The sequence below is a fragment of the Heterodontus francisci genome, chromosome 4, assembly GCF_036365525.1.
Source record: "Heterodontus francisci isolate sHetFra1 chromosome 4, sHetFra1.hap1, whole genome shotgun sequence".
NCBI lineage: Eukaryota > Metazoa > Chordata > Chondrichthyes > Heterodontiformes > Heterodontidae > Heterodontus > Heterodontus francisci.
Genome location: NC_090374.1, coordinates 92,664,491 through 92,679,246, shown reverse-complemented (window position 1 = coordinate 92,679,246; position 14,756 = coordinate 92,664,491). Strand labels below are relative to the sequence as shown.

General features: G+C 44.7%; 1 protein-coding gene across 5 annotated transcripts in view; it reads right to left on the bottom strand.

The window, feature by feature from the left end:
* The window catches only part of LOC137369146 (AP-3 complex subunit sigma-1), a 109,773-nt gene extending 103,214 nt beyond the window's left edge, over positions 1 to 6,559 (bottom strand). For 3 of the 5 annotated variants that reach the window (XM_068029873.1, XM_068029870.1, XM_068029874.1), the window contains exon 1: positions 6,355 to 6,558. In XM_068029873.1, the coding sequence (XP_067885974.1) occupies positions 6,355 to 6,423 (69 nt within the window). In that variant the 5' untranslated portion in view covers positions 6,424 to 6,558. Of the gene's footprint in view, positions 1 to 6,354 lie in introns of all 5 variants that reach the window. The other 2 variants (XM_068029872.1, XM_068029869.1) reach the window with 2 other exon arrangements.
* Positions 6,560 to 14,756: the final 8,197 nt, after the last annotated feature.

Here is a 14,756-nt window from a genome sequence, read left to right as displayed (position 1 = left end):
CTCAAATTAACTGGTTTTCTCAACTGAGACAGAACTAACCACAAATAAATCAAACAGATCCAAAACTAACTGATCACAGGAGAAATCAACATATTTATTCACTTTAATTGCAGTATCTTTCAAAAACAATTTTCTTTTGTGCAGTAACTTATCATAAGCTGCAAACCCCAGAGTTGCCCATTTAGAAAACGCACTAGTATCATTGATCCTGTAAACCAGATAAGCACTTTCATGATGGATAACAATAGACAGAAAAGCATATCAAAAGCCTTTCCTGGTTAGGCTAAGACTAAAACCCAATTATTTAAAGATGCAAGGTTTTTCATATGGGTTATGCATTAAATGATACTACATAGTGTGTACCAGTGCAAAGCAGCTCCCTCTTCAAATCAATGTAAGCTATGCAGTGGAATTTGGAAATAACAGCCATGGTTTCCTGCTTCTGCAATTGTCAGCCCACAAATTCACACTTATTAAAGTGAATGGGTGGAAAATTACAGGCTGGTGAGCACAGAAACAGAAAACCCCAGCAAAAGACACCTAAAACTGAACTTGGGTAAGAGATCCAAGACTACCTCACTCAACCTTGACTTCAGAATTGCAACCAGTTTCAGATGCAATATATTGGATCACCTGGAAACTTTTGAAATTTCCAATGTTCTTAATGTTAGGCAAGAGAAAATAGTACATTAGTGCTCACATCAAACCAGAGAGCAATACTGTGCACCAGTTCAAATTGTTCTGCTGATCCTAAATCACTCTTAGCAAGTACCAATTTCAAATTGATAAATTTGAAGTTTAATGAGGTTCATATTCGAAAACTAAACAATACAACTATTCTCAAATCAACTGAGTATTTGCATTCTGAAATGTTTTAACTAAGAGGAAAAGGAGAAATAGCGTGCTCCAAAACTGTTGAGGAAATATCAGTTAAAAGTTATGTGCTTAACAGAAATGGCTTGACTCGAAGCAGAATCATGAGTGTCTGCAAAATTATTCACACCCGGCATTGAGAATTATTAGATCAATCGCAAACATCCAAATACATTTGATTTTCACAGCAGATATAGGTAACTCAAAAGCAATTTTGAGCAGATGCATATAGTTATTATTTAATGATTAACAATAAATAAGTTAAGACAATCATTTATAAATTGAACAGTGACATTGTCAATAAAGTAGCTGATATTTGCACTGATGTACCATCAGACCTGAATTATAGCACAATGTCTATAATGTCTTATACGGAAATGACATTAATGCTATTGCAGACTGATTAGTTCCACAAACAGCAGTTGCACAGAATCACTCAACTATTCAGCACTATATCTGCATGGTGTCAGCTGTTATGGGTTATGGGTTCAAGTCCCATCTCATAGGCTTGAGCACAAAAACCTGGGCTGACACTCCAGGGCAATACTGAAGGAATGCTGTACTGTCGGAGGTGCCATTGAAACATTAGACTGAGGCCCGTCTGCTGTGTAAGCTGGACGTAAAAGATCACGGCACTATTTCGAAGGAGCGCAGGGGAGTTATCATCGGTGTCTTGGCCAATATTTATTCCTCAAATCAACATTACAAACACATATTATCTGGTCATTATCACATTGCTGTTTGTGGGAGCTTTCTGCGCACAAATTGGTTGCCACATTTCCTGCAGTGCAACAGAGGCCACAGACATGACACCAGGATGCCTGGTGTCAGGGTCAAGGATGTCGCAGAGCGGCTGCAGGACCTTCTTCTGGGGCAGGGTGAACAGCCAGAGGTCGTGGTCCACATTGGTACCATCGACATAGGTAAGAGGAGGGATGAGGTCCTGAAAGCAGAGTTTGTGTTAGGAAAGAAATTAAAAAGCAGGACCTCAAAAGTAGTAATCTCAGGATTACTCCTACTGCCACATGCTAGTGAGCATAGGAATAGGAGGATTAAGCAATTTAACACGTGGCTGGAGAACTGGTGCAGGAGGGAGGGCATCAGATTTCTGAGGCATTGGGGCCTGTACAAGATGGACAGGTTGCACCTAAGCAGGACCAGGACTAACATCCTTGCAGGGAGATTTGCTGGTGCTGTTGGGGAGGGTTTAAACTAAATTAGCAGGGGGTTGAGAATCTAAGAAGGAGCTCAGATTAGAGGGAAGCAAAACTGGTAACAGGAAGTAGAGAAGTAGTCAGCAAAATTGGAAGGCAGACAAGATGAAGGCAAACATCAAATAGGATCAAAATGAGGAATAATGTAAAGCCAAAGTTAAGGGCACTCTATCTGCATGCACACAGCATTCACAACAAGGTAGACGATTTGAAGGCACAAATAGAGGTAAATGGGTATGATTTAATTGCCATTACAGAGATGTGGTTACAGCGTGACCAGGACTGGGAACAGAATATTCAGGGATATTTGTCATTTAGGAGAGATAGACAGAAGGGTAAAGGAGGCGGGTAGCGCTGTTAATAAGGGACGAGATCAGTACATTAGTGAGACAGGATCTTAAGATCGAAGGAGCAAGATGTAGAATCAGTTTGAGTGGAATTTAAAAAAACAGCAAGCGGCAGCAAACATTGGTGGGAGTTGTTTATAGGCCACCAAACTGTAGTGGTAATGTTGGACACGGTATAAATCAGGAAATTAGAGCTGCATGTAGCATGGGCAACATAGTAATAATAGGTGAATTCAATTTACATATAGATTGGGTAAATCTAATTCGCACGAATGTTGTTGAGGATGAATTCCTGGAGTGTGTACGAGATGGGTTCCTGGAGCAGTACATTGAGGAACCAACTCGGGATCAGGCTATTTTAGATTTACTATGATGTAATGAGTAAGGGCTAATTAATAACCTTCTGTAAAGGAGCCATTAGGAAATAGTGACCACAATATGAAAGAATTCTACATTAAGTTTGATAGAGATATAGTTCATTCCAAAACAAGGGTCTTAAATTTGAACAAAGGAAACTATGAAGGTATGATGGGCAAGTTGGTTATGGTGGATTGGGAAAATTCATTAAAAGATTTGACAGTTGACAGGCAATGGCAAGTATTTAAAGAGGTATTACACAGTTGACAACAAATATACATTCCTCTAAGACACAAAAACCCAACAGGAAAGGTTAATCAACTGTGGCTAACAAAAGAAGTTAAAGATTGCATTAAGTCAAAGGAAGTGGCTTACAAGGTCACCAGAAAAAGTGGTAAGCCTGAGGATTAGGAGCAATTTAGAGGCCAAAGGAGGACCAAAAAACTGATAAAAGGGAAAAGAGATTATGAATGCAAGCTAGCTAGAAACATAAGACAGGACTGTAAAAGCTTCTTTAGGTATGTGAAAAGGAAAAGATTAGCACGGATGAGTGTGGGTCCATTGCAGGTGGAGACAGGAGAGTTTGTGGTGGAGAATGAGGAAATGGCAGAGAGACTAAACAATTACTTGGTGTCTGTCTTCAGAGGAATTTACAGAAAATCTCCCAAAAATACTAAGGAGCCAAAGAACTTGTAAAAACAAGGAACTGAAAGAAATTAGTATCAATAAAGAGGTAGTACTCGATAAATCACCTCAACCAGATGAGCTACACCCAGAGGATCGAAGGAGGTGGCTATAGAGATAGTGGATGCATTGGCGGTTATCTTTCAAAATTCTATAAATTCTGGAAGGGTTCCTGCAGATTGGAGTGTGGCAAATGTAACCCCACTATTTAAGAAGGGAGCGAGAAAGAAAACAGAGAACTACAGACCTGTTAGTTTGACGTCAGTAGTAGGGACGAAAGGATGAGATAACTGGACACTTGGAAAATAATGATTATGTTTGGGCAGAGTCAACATGGATTTGTGAAAGGAAAATCATGTTTGACAAATCTGTTGGGTGTTTTTTTTTAAATGAAAATGTTACTTCTAGCATAGATAAAGGAGAACCAGTGGATCTGGTGTATTTGGATTTTCAGAAGGCTTTTGATGAGGTCCCACAGAGGAAGTTAGCAAACAAAATTAGAGCACATGGGATTGGGAGTAATATACTGCAATAGATTGAGAATTGGTTAACAGACAGAAAGCAAAGAGTAGGAATAAATGGGTCATTCTCAGGATGGCAGGCTGTTACTAGTAGGGTTATGCAAGGATCAGTGCTTGGGCCACAGCCGTTCACAATCTATATAAATGATTTGGATGTGGGGACCAAATGTAATATTTCCAAATTTGCTGATGACAAAAAACTAGGAGGGAGTATACAATGGATGGTAGGACCCTAGGAAGTACAGAAGGATGGCGTTCCTTTCCATAGATCACTGAAGGCAGCAGCACAGGTAGATAAGGCGGTTAGGAAGGCATATGGGATGCTTGCTTTCATCAGCCAAGGCATATGGTATAAGAGTAGGGAGGTTATGATGGAGCTATATAAAATGCTAGTTAGGTCACAGCTGGAGTACTATGTACAGTTCTGGGCACCACACTATAAGGAGGATGTGATTGCACTGGGGAGCGTGCACAGGAGATTCACCAGGATGTTGCCTGGGCTGGAGCATTTCAGCTATGAAGAGAGACTGAAAAGGCTAGGGTTGTTTTCCTTAGAACAGAGAAGGCTGAGGGGGGACATGATTGAAGTATACAAAATTATGAGGGGCATTGATAGGAAGTAACTTTTTACCTTAGCGGAGGGGTCAATAGCCAGGGGGCATAGATTTAAGGTAAGGGCAGGAGGTTTAGAGGGGATTTGAGGTACTTTTTTTTCACCCAGAGGGTGGTTGGAATTTGGAACTCACTGCCTGAAGAGGTGGTAGAGGCAGGAACCCTCACAACATTTAAGAAATATTTAGATGAGCACTTGAAGCGCCATAGCATACAAGGCTATGGGCCAAGTGCTGGAAAATGGATTAGAACAGTTTGGTGCTTGATGGCCGGCACAAACACGATGGGCTGAAGGGCCTGTTTCTGTGCTGTATAACGCTATGTCTCTATGCAGAAACTGGGCCTGTAGTCTCTAGAGATTCGAAGAATGAGAGGTAATCTCATTGAAACTTACAAACTTCTTAACGGGCGTGACAAGGTGTATGCAGATAGGATGTTTCCTCTGGCTGGTGAATCTAGAACCAGAGGGCTGTGGAAGCTCAATCACTACGCATGTTCAAGACAGAGAATCAATAGATTCCTGGATACTGATGACAAAGGGATACGGGGATAGTGGGGGAAAATGGCGTAGAGGTAGATCATCAGCCATGATCTGTTTGAATGGCGGAGCAGGCTTGACGGGCCGAATGGCCTACTCCTGCTCCAATTTATGATCCTGTACCTCATTGGCTGTAAAGCACTTCGAGACATCCTGAATTCATGAATAGTACTATATAAATACGAGTCTTTCTTTTCAATAATTAGGGTTACACATATACACTTTTTCCCTATTTTGACAGGAATAATAGAACAGAATACAGCCAGGCACGTAATATCTTTTTGCAATTCATTGATCAACACACAATTCAACATTAACTATTTATACACCATTATATCACACCTTCGTTCCTCTCAGTCACTCTGCTTCCCCCAATTTAAAAGCGAAACATCACAGAAGAGCCTCGGTTGTCTTTAAACGTACAATGCTTTTCCAAGCTATATACTCAATGTAGTTCGGAAATTTTCGCTTTCCATAAGCTCAAAGCTCACTCCGACCCATTGCGCAGGCTGATTTGACATTATTTGCCATTGCACTCTACATGTTTTTCTTCAGATAGTTTGTCAAACAACTGTTCATGCACCTGTACGCATTAGATCAACAGCTACGTCATGGGAATTGCTGGCAGCTAACCTTCTGAACAGCAACATTCCGAGATGAGAAATACCGTCTCATATTGTGTCATTCTGAAATTCTGCTCAGGAACATTCAGGACATAGCCCTATAGGATTAATTTAGCAATTGTGAAAAAAAATATTTGAATTGAGGTCTTGTGCAACTTCGCACGCACAAACAATCCTGGAATTCAAAACAAGCTCTCTCTTTGAGATAAAAGCAAAATACTGCGGATGCTGGAAATCTGAAATAAAAACAAGAAATGCTAGAAATACTCAGCAGGTCTGGCAGCATCTGTGGAAAGAGAAGCAGAGTTAATGTTTCGGATCAGTGACCCTTCTCTCTCTTTGAGCACCACTTTAATTTATGCGTGCTTAAGTGGGGAGGCTCTCCTCATGCCCTGTGACTACCCAATATTGACGCTCACCCTTAAGGCGCAACATCCCTTATCTTTAGCCAAGGCAATACCTTACGCGAGCCCCCGCTTGGAATCTGGCCCGGGGCGCGTGTCCCGGATCGCGCGCGGAAGTTGACAGTTAACGACCACTTCAATGCCCTCGCCTGCCGGCCCGACCCGCTCTCCTCATACTCACATAACGCTCATAGAACTTGGAGAGACGCGGCTTGCCGTGGTTATTAAATATCAGAATAGCTTTAATCATGATGACTGAACGGCTTTGCTGCCGAAGCACCGACTGACAGCGGAAATCGAAGCGGAATTTCTCCGCAACATGAACGAAGGGGCGGGGGAAGTGGAAACACGGAACTCAATCCGAAGCAAAGCGTTGGTCACTGTGCAGCGGATCCTCCCCCATCCGCAAGACCTTTTATGGCAACGGCAGCCGCGACAGTTCAGGAAAGGTAACAAAAAGTAGTTGCGCTGTTTCGAAATGCCAATGAGTGGAATCGGGGTGTTATTTTTGGAATAACTGATACAGTTTCTAAATCGAAATCTTCAAAAAATCTCAAAGATATCTTCCTAAATTCAACAGTTTTTTACTTTTGGTTGAGTTAACAAATAAATAATTTGCTTAAAGCGTTTCACCCCAGTAAGTTACTTTTGAAGTATAGACAATGTTGCAAAGTTGTCAGCCAAGTTATGCAAGAAAGTCTTGCATTTCTACAGCACATTTCACGACCACTGGACGTCTCACAGTGCTTTACAGCCGATAAAGTACTTTTGAAGTGTAGTCACTGTTGTAATGTAGGAAACGAGGCAGCTAACTTGCACACATCAAACTCCCAAAAACAGCAATAATGGTCAGATAATCCAGCTGGAATTTTATGCCCCCTCTTGGGAGCAGGCGGGGGAGGGGGTCATAAAATCAAATGGGGGGAGGTGCTGTGCCTACCTTTCGCAGGGTATGCATTAGGCGGTCACCTCGTCCTTGGGCCAATTGAGGCCCTTAAGTGGCTAATTAATGGCCACTTAAAGGCCCTTCCTGCCACCACTGATATTTTACCAGGGGCAGTGGGTGCCCACGCCATGTGGTGAGGCCAAAAGGTATACATTGCGAGGACGGTGGGTGGGGCGGGGGGAATCACTCCTGCTGGTGCATCCTGTGCCCCAAGGAGGGCCACCACCCCCCAAGCAGATAGGGCTGTCCGGCTTCATTCCCTCCACCTTACCTCCTCGCCGGGGCCTGCCTGACTGGCCACAGCAAGCCTGCCCCTCTTACCTGAACTGGCTGGTTCTGGGGCAAGGTGCAGTCCCAGCAGTAGCCACCGCTCCCAATAGTGCTGCTAGGACTGAAGCGCTGCCAGCCCTCTGATTGGCCAGCAGCTCTTGCAGATGGGACATCCTGCCTCGGGGGAGCAGAAGCCATGGCCTCACCCAACTAATTGCTTGAGCCATGCAAAATTGCGTAATGGCTTCCCGGGCCAGCAGAGGTGGGCTCACCTGTCACTTTTCAGCCAGTGGGTGGGTCCACCGCCTCCACGTTGTGATGTTAAGGGATAAATATTGTCCAGGACACCAGGAATATATTAAGAGCCTGTTTGCTTTGAAATCAATGTGGGAAGGTGATATGCTGAAAAGATGCTAATGTTGATCAACCAGTGGTAATGGCAGGGATGTTGTCATAGAGTCATAGAGTTATACAGCACAGAAATAGGCCCTTCGACCATCGTGTCTGTGCCAGTCATACAGCATCCAACTATTCTAATCCCATATTCCTTCACTTGGCCCGTAGCCCTGTATGCTATGGCGTTTCAAGTGCTCATCTAAATACTTCTTAAATAAAGAACAAAGAACGAAGAAAATTACAGCACAGGAACAGGCCCTTCGGCCCTCCAAGCCTGCGCCGATCCAGATCCTCTATCTAAACATGTCACCTATTTTCTAAGGGTCTGTATCTCTTTGCTTCCTGCCCATTCATGTATCTGTCTAGATACATCTTAAAAGACGATATCGTGCCCGCGTCTACCACCTCCGCTGACAACGCGTTCCAGGCACCCACCACTCTCTGCGTAAAGAACTTTCCACGCATATCCCCCCTAAACCTTTCCCCTCTCACTTTGAACTCGTGACCCCTAGTAATTGAATCCCCCACTCTGGGAAAAAGCTTCTTGCTATCCACCCTGTCTATACCTCTCATGATTTTGTACACCTCAGTCAGGTCCCCCCTCATCCTCTAGTGAAAATAATCCTAATCTACTCAACCTCTCTTCATAGCTAGCGCCCTCCATACCAGGCAACATCCTGGTGAACCTCCTCTGCACCCTCTCCAAAACATCTACATCCTTTTGGTAATGTGGCGACCAGAACTGCACGCAGTATTCCAAATGTGGCCGAACCAAAGTCTTATACAACTGTAACATGACCTGCCAACCCTTGTACTCAATACCCCGTCCGATGAAGGAAAGCATGCCGTATGCCTTCTTGACCACTCTATTTACCTGCGTTGCCACCTTCAGGGAACAGTGGACCTGAACACCCAAATCTCTCTGGACATCAATTTTCCCCAGGACTTTTCCATTTACTGTATAGTTCACTCTTGAATTGGATCTTCCAAAATGCATCACCTCGCATTTGCCCTGATTGAACTCCATCTGCCATTTCTCTGCCCAACTCTCCAATCTATCTATATTCTGCTGTATTCTCTGACAGTCCCCTTCACTATCTGCTACTCCACCAATCTTAGTGTCGTCTGCAAACTTGCTAATCAGACCACCTATACGTTCCTCCAAATCATTTATGTATATCACAAACAACAGTGGTCCCAGCACGGATCCCTGTGGAACACCACTGGTCACACGTCTCCATTGTGAGAAACTCCCTTCCACTGCTACTCTCTGTCTCCTGTTGCCCAGCCAGTTCTCTATCCATCTAGCTAGTATACCCTGGACCCCATGCGACTTCACTTTCTCCATCAGCCTACCATGGGGAACCTTATCAAACGCCTTACTGAAGTCCATGTATATGACATCTACAGCCCTTCCCTCATCAATCAACTTTGTCACTTCCTCAAAGAATTCTATTAAGTTGGTAAGACATGACCTTCCCTGCACAAAACCATGTTGCCTATCACTGATAAGCCCATTTTCTTCCAGATGGGAATAGATCCTATCCCTCAGTATCTTCTCCAGCAGCTTCCCTACCACTGACGTCAGGCTCACCGGTCTATAATTACCTGGATTATCCCTGCTACCCTTCTTAAACAAGGGGACAACATTAACAATTCTCCAGTCCTCCGGGACCTCACCCGTGTTTAAGGATGCTGCAAAGATATCTGTTAAGGCCCCAGCTATTTCCTCTCTCGCTTCCCTCAGTAACCTGGGATAGATCCCATCCGGACCTGGGGACTTGTCCACCTTAATGCCTTTTAGAATACCCAACACTTCCTCCCTCCTTATGCCGACTTGACCTAGAGTAATCAAACATCTGTCCCTAACCTCAACATCCGTCATGTCCCTCTCCTCGGTGAATACCGATGCAAAGTACTCGTTTAGAATCTCACCCATTTTCTCTGACTCCACGCATAACTTTCCTCCTTTGTCCTTGAGTGGGCCAATCCTTTCTCTAGTTACCCTCTTGCTCCTTATATATGAATCAAAGGCTTTGGGATTTTCCTTAACCCTGTTTGCTAAAGATATTTCATGACCCCTTTTAGCCCTCTTAATTCCTCATTTCAGATTGGTCCTATATTCCCGATGTTCTTGCAAAGCTTCATCTTTCTTCAGCCTCCTAGACCTTATGTATGCTTCCTTTTTCCTCTTAGCTAGTCTCACAATTTCACCTGTCATCCATGGTTCCCTAATCTTGCCATTTCTATCCCTCATTTTCACAGGAACATGTCTCTCCTGCACGCTTATCAACCTCTCTTTAAAAGCCTCCCACATATCAAATGTGGATTTACCTTCAAACAGCTGCTCCCAATCTACATTCCCCAGCTCCTGCCGAATTTTGGTATAGTTGGCCTTCCCCCAATTTAGCACTCTTCCTTTAGGACCACTCTCGTCTTTGTCCATGAGTAAGCTAAAACTTACAGAATTGTGATCACTATTCCCAAAGTAGTCCCCTACTGAAACTTCAACCACCTGGCCGGGCTCATTCCCCAACACCAGGTCCAGTATGGCCCCTTCCCAAGTTGGACTATTTACATACTGCTCTAGAAAACCCTCCTGGATGCTCCTTACAAATTCTGCTCCATCTAGACCTCTAACACTAAGTGAATCCCAGTCAATGTTGGGAAAATTAAAATCTCCTATCACCACCACCCTGTTGCTCCTACATCTTTCCATAATCTGTTTACATATTTGTACCTCTATCTCACGCTCGCTGTTGGGAGGCCTGTAGTACAGCCCCAACATTGTTACCGCACCCTTCCTATTTCTGAGGTCTGCCCATATTGCCTCACTGCTCGAGTCCTCCATAGTGCCCTCCTTCAGCACAGCTGTGATATCTTCTTTGACCAGTAATGCAACTCCTCCACCCTTTTTACCTCCCTCTCTATCCCGCCTGAAGCATCGATATCCTGGGATATTTAGTTGCCAATCGTGCCCTTCCCTCAACCAAGTCTCAGTAATAGCAATAACATCATACTCCCAGGTACTAATCCAAGCCCTAAGTTAATCTGCCTTACCTACTACACTTCTTGCATTAAAACAAATGCACCTCAGACCACCAGTCCCTTTGCGTTCATCTGCTCCCTGTCTACTCTTTCCCTTAGTCACGCTGACTTCATTATCTAGTTCCTTACAGGCTTTAGTTACTAACTCCTTACTGTCCAGTGACCTCCTCATTTGGTTCCCATCCCCCTGCCACATTAGTTTAAACCCTCCCCAACAGCGTTAGCAAAAGCACCCCCAAGGACATTGGTTCCAGTCCGGCCCAAGTGTAGACTGTCCAATTTGTAACAGTCCCACCTCCCCCAGAACCGGTCCCAATGTCCCAAAAATCTGAACCCCTGCACCATCTCTCAAGCCACGCATTCATCCTGACTATTCTTTCATTTCTACTCTGACTATCACGTGGCACTGGTAGCAATCCTGAGATTACTACCTCTGAGGTCCTACTTTTTAACTTGGCTCCTAACTCCCTAATTTCTGCTTGTAGGACCTCATCCCGTTTTTTACCTATATCATTGGTGCCTATGCGCACAACGACAACTGGCTGTTCACCCTCCCCTTTCAGAATGTTCTGCAGCCGATCTGAGACATCCCTGACCCGTGCACCTGGGAGGCAACATACCATTCGGGAGTCTCGTTTGCGACCACAGAACCGCCTATCTACTCCCCTTACAATTGAATCCCCTATGACTATATCCCTTCCACTCTTTTTCCTGCACTTCCGAACAGCAGAGCCAGCCACGGTGCAATGAACCTGGCTACTGCTGCCTTCCCCTGGTGAGCCATCTCCCTCAACAGTATCCAAAACGGTATACCTGTTTCGGAGGGAGATGACCGCAGGGGACACCTGCGCTGCCTTCCTGCTCTTTCTCTGCCTTTTGGTCACCCATTCCCTTTCCCCCTCAGCAATCCTAATCTGCGGTGTGACCAATTTGCTAAACGTGCTATCCACAAACTCCTCAGCATTGCGGATGCTCCAAAGTGAGTCCATCCGCAGCTCCAGAGCCGTCATGCGGTCTAACAAGAGCTGCAGCTGGACACACTTCCAGCACGTGAAGGAATCAGGGACATCAGCCGTGTCCCTGAGCTCCCACATTGAGCAAGAGGAGCATAACACGGGTCTGAGATCTCCTGCCATTTTTAATCTTAAGCTTAACTTAGTCTCAACTTAGATAAATGAAAAGGAACGAAAAATTTTTACCAATCACACGAAAAAAATAAATAAATAGAAAAAGCCTTACCTTATCTGCACACCACCGAGTCCTTTTTTTTTGGTTAGAGGAGGAGGGCGGGTGGGAAACACTACAGGTGTAGTGTCTCGGGTTCAGCCGCTGCCCAAATATATAGGACTTACTTACCCAGCTGCCACCTCGCTCTCCGTCGCCGCTGCAAACAGTTGTGAGGGTTCCTGCCTCCACCACCTCTTCAGGCAGTGCGTTCCAGATTCCAACCACCCTCTGGGTGAAAAAATGTTTCCTCAAATTCCCCCTAAACCTCCTGCCCCTTACCCCAAATCTATGCCCCCTGGTTATTGACCCCTCCGCTAAAGGGAAAAAGTTTCCTCCTATCTAACCTATCAATGCCCCTTTATAATCTTGTACACCTCAATCATGTCCCCCCTCAGCCTTCTCTGCTCTAAGGAAAACAACCCTAGCCTTTTCAGTCTCTCTTCATAGCTGAAATGCTCCAGCCCAGGCAACATCCTCGTGAATCTCCTCTGCACCCTCTCCAGTGCAATCACATCCTTCCTATAGTGTGGTGACCAGAACTGTACACAGTACTCCAGCTGTGGCTTAACTAGCATTTTATATAGCTCCATCATAACCTCCCTGCTCTTATATTCTATGCCTCGGCTGATAAAGGCAAGTATCCCATATGCCTTCCTAACCACCTTATCTACCTGTGCTGCTGCTTTCAGTGATCTATGGACAAGTACACCAAGGTCCTTCTGACTTTCTGTACTTCCTAGGGTCCTACCACCCATTGTATATTCCCTTGCTTTGTTAGTCCTCCCAAAAAGCATCACCTCACACTTCTCAGGATTACATTCCATTTGGCACAGCTCCACCCAATTTACCAGCTCATCTATATCTCCCTTTAATCTAAGGATTTCCTCCTCACTATTTACAACACCACCAATGTTTATGTCATCTGCGAACTTACTGATCATACCTCCTATATTTACGTCTAAATCATTAATGTACACTACAAACAGCAAGGGTCCCAGCACCAATCCCTGTGGTACACCACTGGTCACAGGCTTCCACTCGCAAAAACAGCCCTCGACCATCACCCTCTGCCTCCTGCCACTTAGCCAGTTTTGGATCCAATTTGCCAAATTGCCCTGGATCCCATGGGCTCTTACCTTCTTAACCAATCTCCCATGCGGGACCTTATCAAAAGCCTTACTGAAATCCATGTATACTACATCTACTGCTTTACCCTCATCGACACATCTAGTCACCTCATCGAAAAATTCAATCAAGTTAGTTAGATACGATCTCCCCCTGACAAAGCCATGCTGACTATCCCTAATTAATCCCTGCCTCTCCAAGTGGAGATTAATCCTGTCCCTCAGAATTTTTTCCAATATTTTCCCAACCACTGATGTTAGACTCACCGGCCTGTAATTACCTGGTTTATCCCTACTACCCTTCTTGAATAATGGTACCACATTCACTGTCTTCCAGTCCTCTAGTATCTCTCCTGTGGCCAGAGAGGATTTGAAAATTTGTGTCAGAGTCCCTGCTATCTCCTCCCTTGCCTCACATCTGGGCCTGAGGATTTATCCACTTTTAAGCCCAGTGGCTTAAAAGCCCAGGGCGGCACAGTGGCCCAGTGGTTAGCACCGCAGCCTCACAGCTCCAGGGACCTGGGTTCGATTCTGGGTACTGCCTGTGCGGAGTTTGCAAGTTCTCCCTGTGACCGTGTGGGTTTTCGCCGGGTGCTCCGGTTTCCTCCCACAGCCAAAGACTTGCAGGTTAATAGGTAAATTGGTCATTGTAAATTGCCCCTAGTGTAGGTCGGTGGTAGGGATTATGGGATTACTGCAGGGTTAGTATAAATGGGTGGTTGTTGGTCGGCACAGACTCGGTGGGCCGAAGGGCCTGTTTCAGTGCTGTATCTCTAAATAAATAAATAAATAAATCCCACTAAAACAGCTAATATTTCCTCCTTTTCAATGCTAATATGTTCAAGTATATCGCAATCCCCCTCCCTGATCTCTACACCTACATCGTCCTTCTCCATAGTGAACACCAATGAAAAGTAATCATTTAAAACTTCACCTATGTCCTCCGGCTCCACACACAGATTGCCACTTTGGTCCTTAATGAGCCCTACTCTTTCCCTGGTTATCCTCTTACCCTTAATATACTTATAAAATGCCTTGGGATTTTCCTTTATTTTGCCCACCAGTGTTTTATCATGCCCCCCTCTTCACTCTCCTAATTATTTTCTTAAGTGCCACCCTACACTTTCTCAACTCCTCTTGTCCTTCCGCTGTTTTCAGTGCTTGGGATCTGCCGTAAGCCTCTTTGTTTTGCCTGATCCAATCCTCTGTATCCCTTGACATCCAGGGTTCCCTGGGCCTGTTAGTCCTACCCTTCACCTTAACGGGTACATGTTGACTCTGAACTCTCACATATTGAATGACTCCCACTGATGTGATGTAGATTTTCCTACAAGTAGCTGCTCCCAGTCCACTTTGGGCAGATCCTGTTTTATCATATTGAAATCGGCCTTCCCCCAATTCAGTACCTTTATTTCCAGTCCATCTTTGTCCTTTTCCTTAACTACCTTAAATCTTACAGAGTTATTGTCACTATCCCCGAAATGCTCCCCCACTGACACTTCTACCACTTGAACGGCTTCATTTCCTAGGATTAGGTCCAGTACTGACCCTTCCCTTGTCGGATTTTCTACA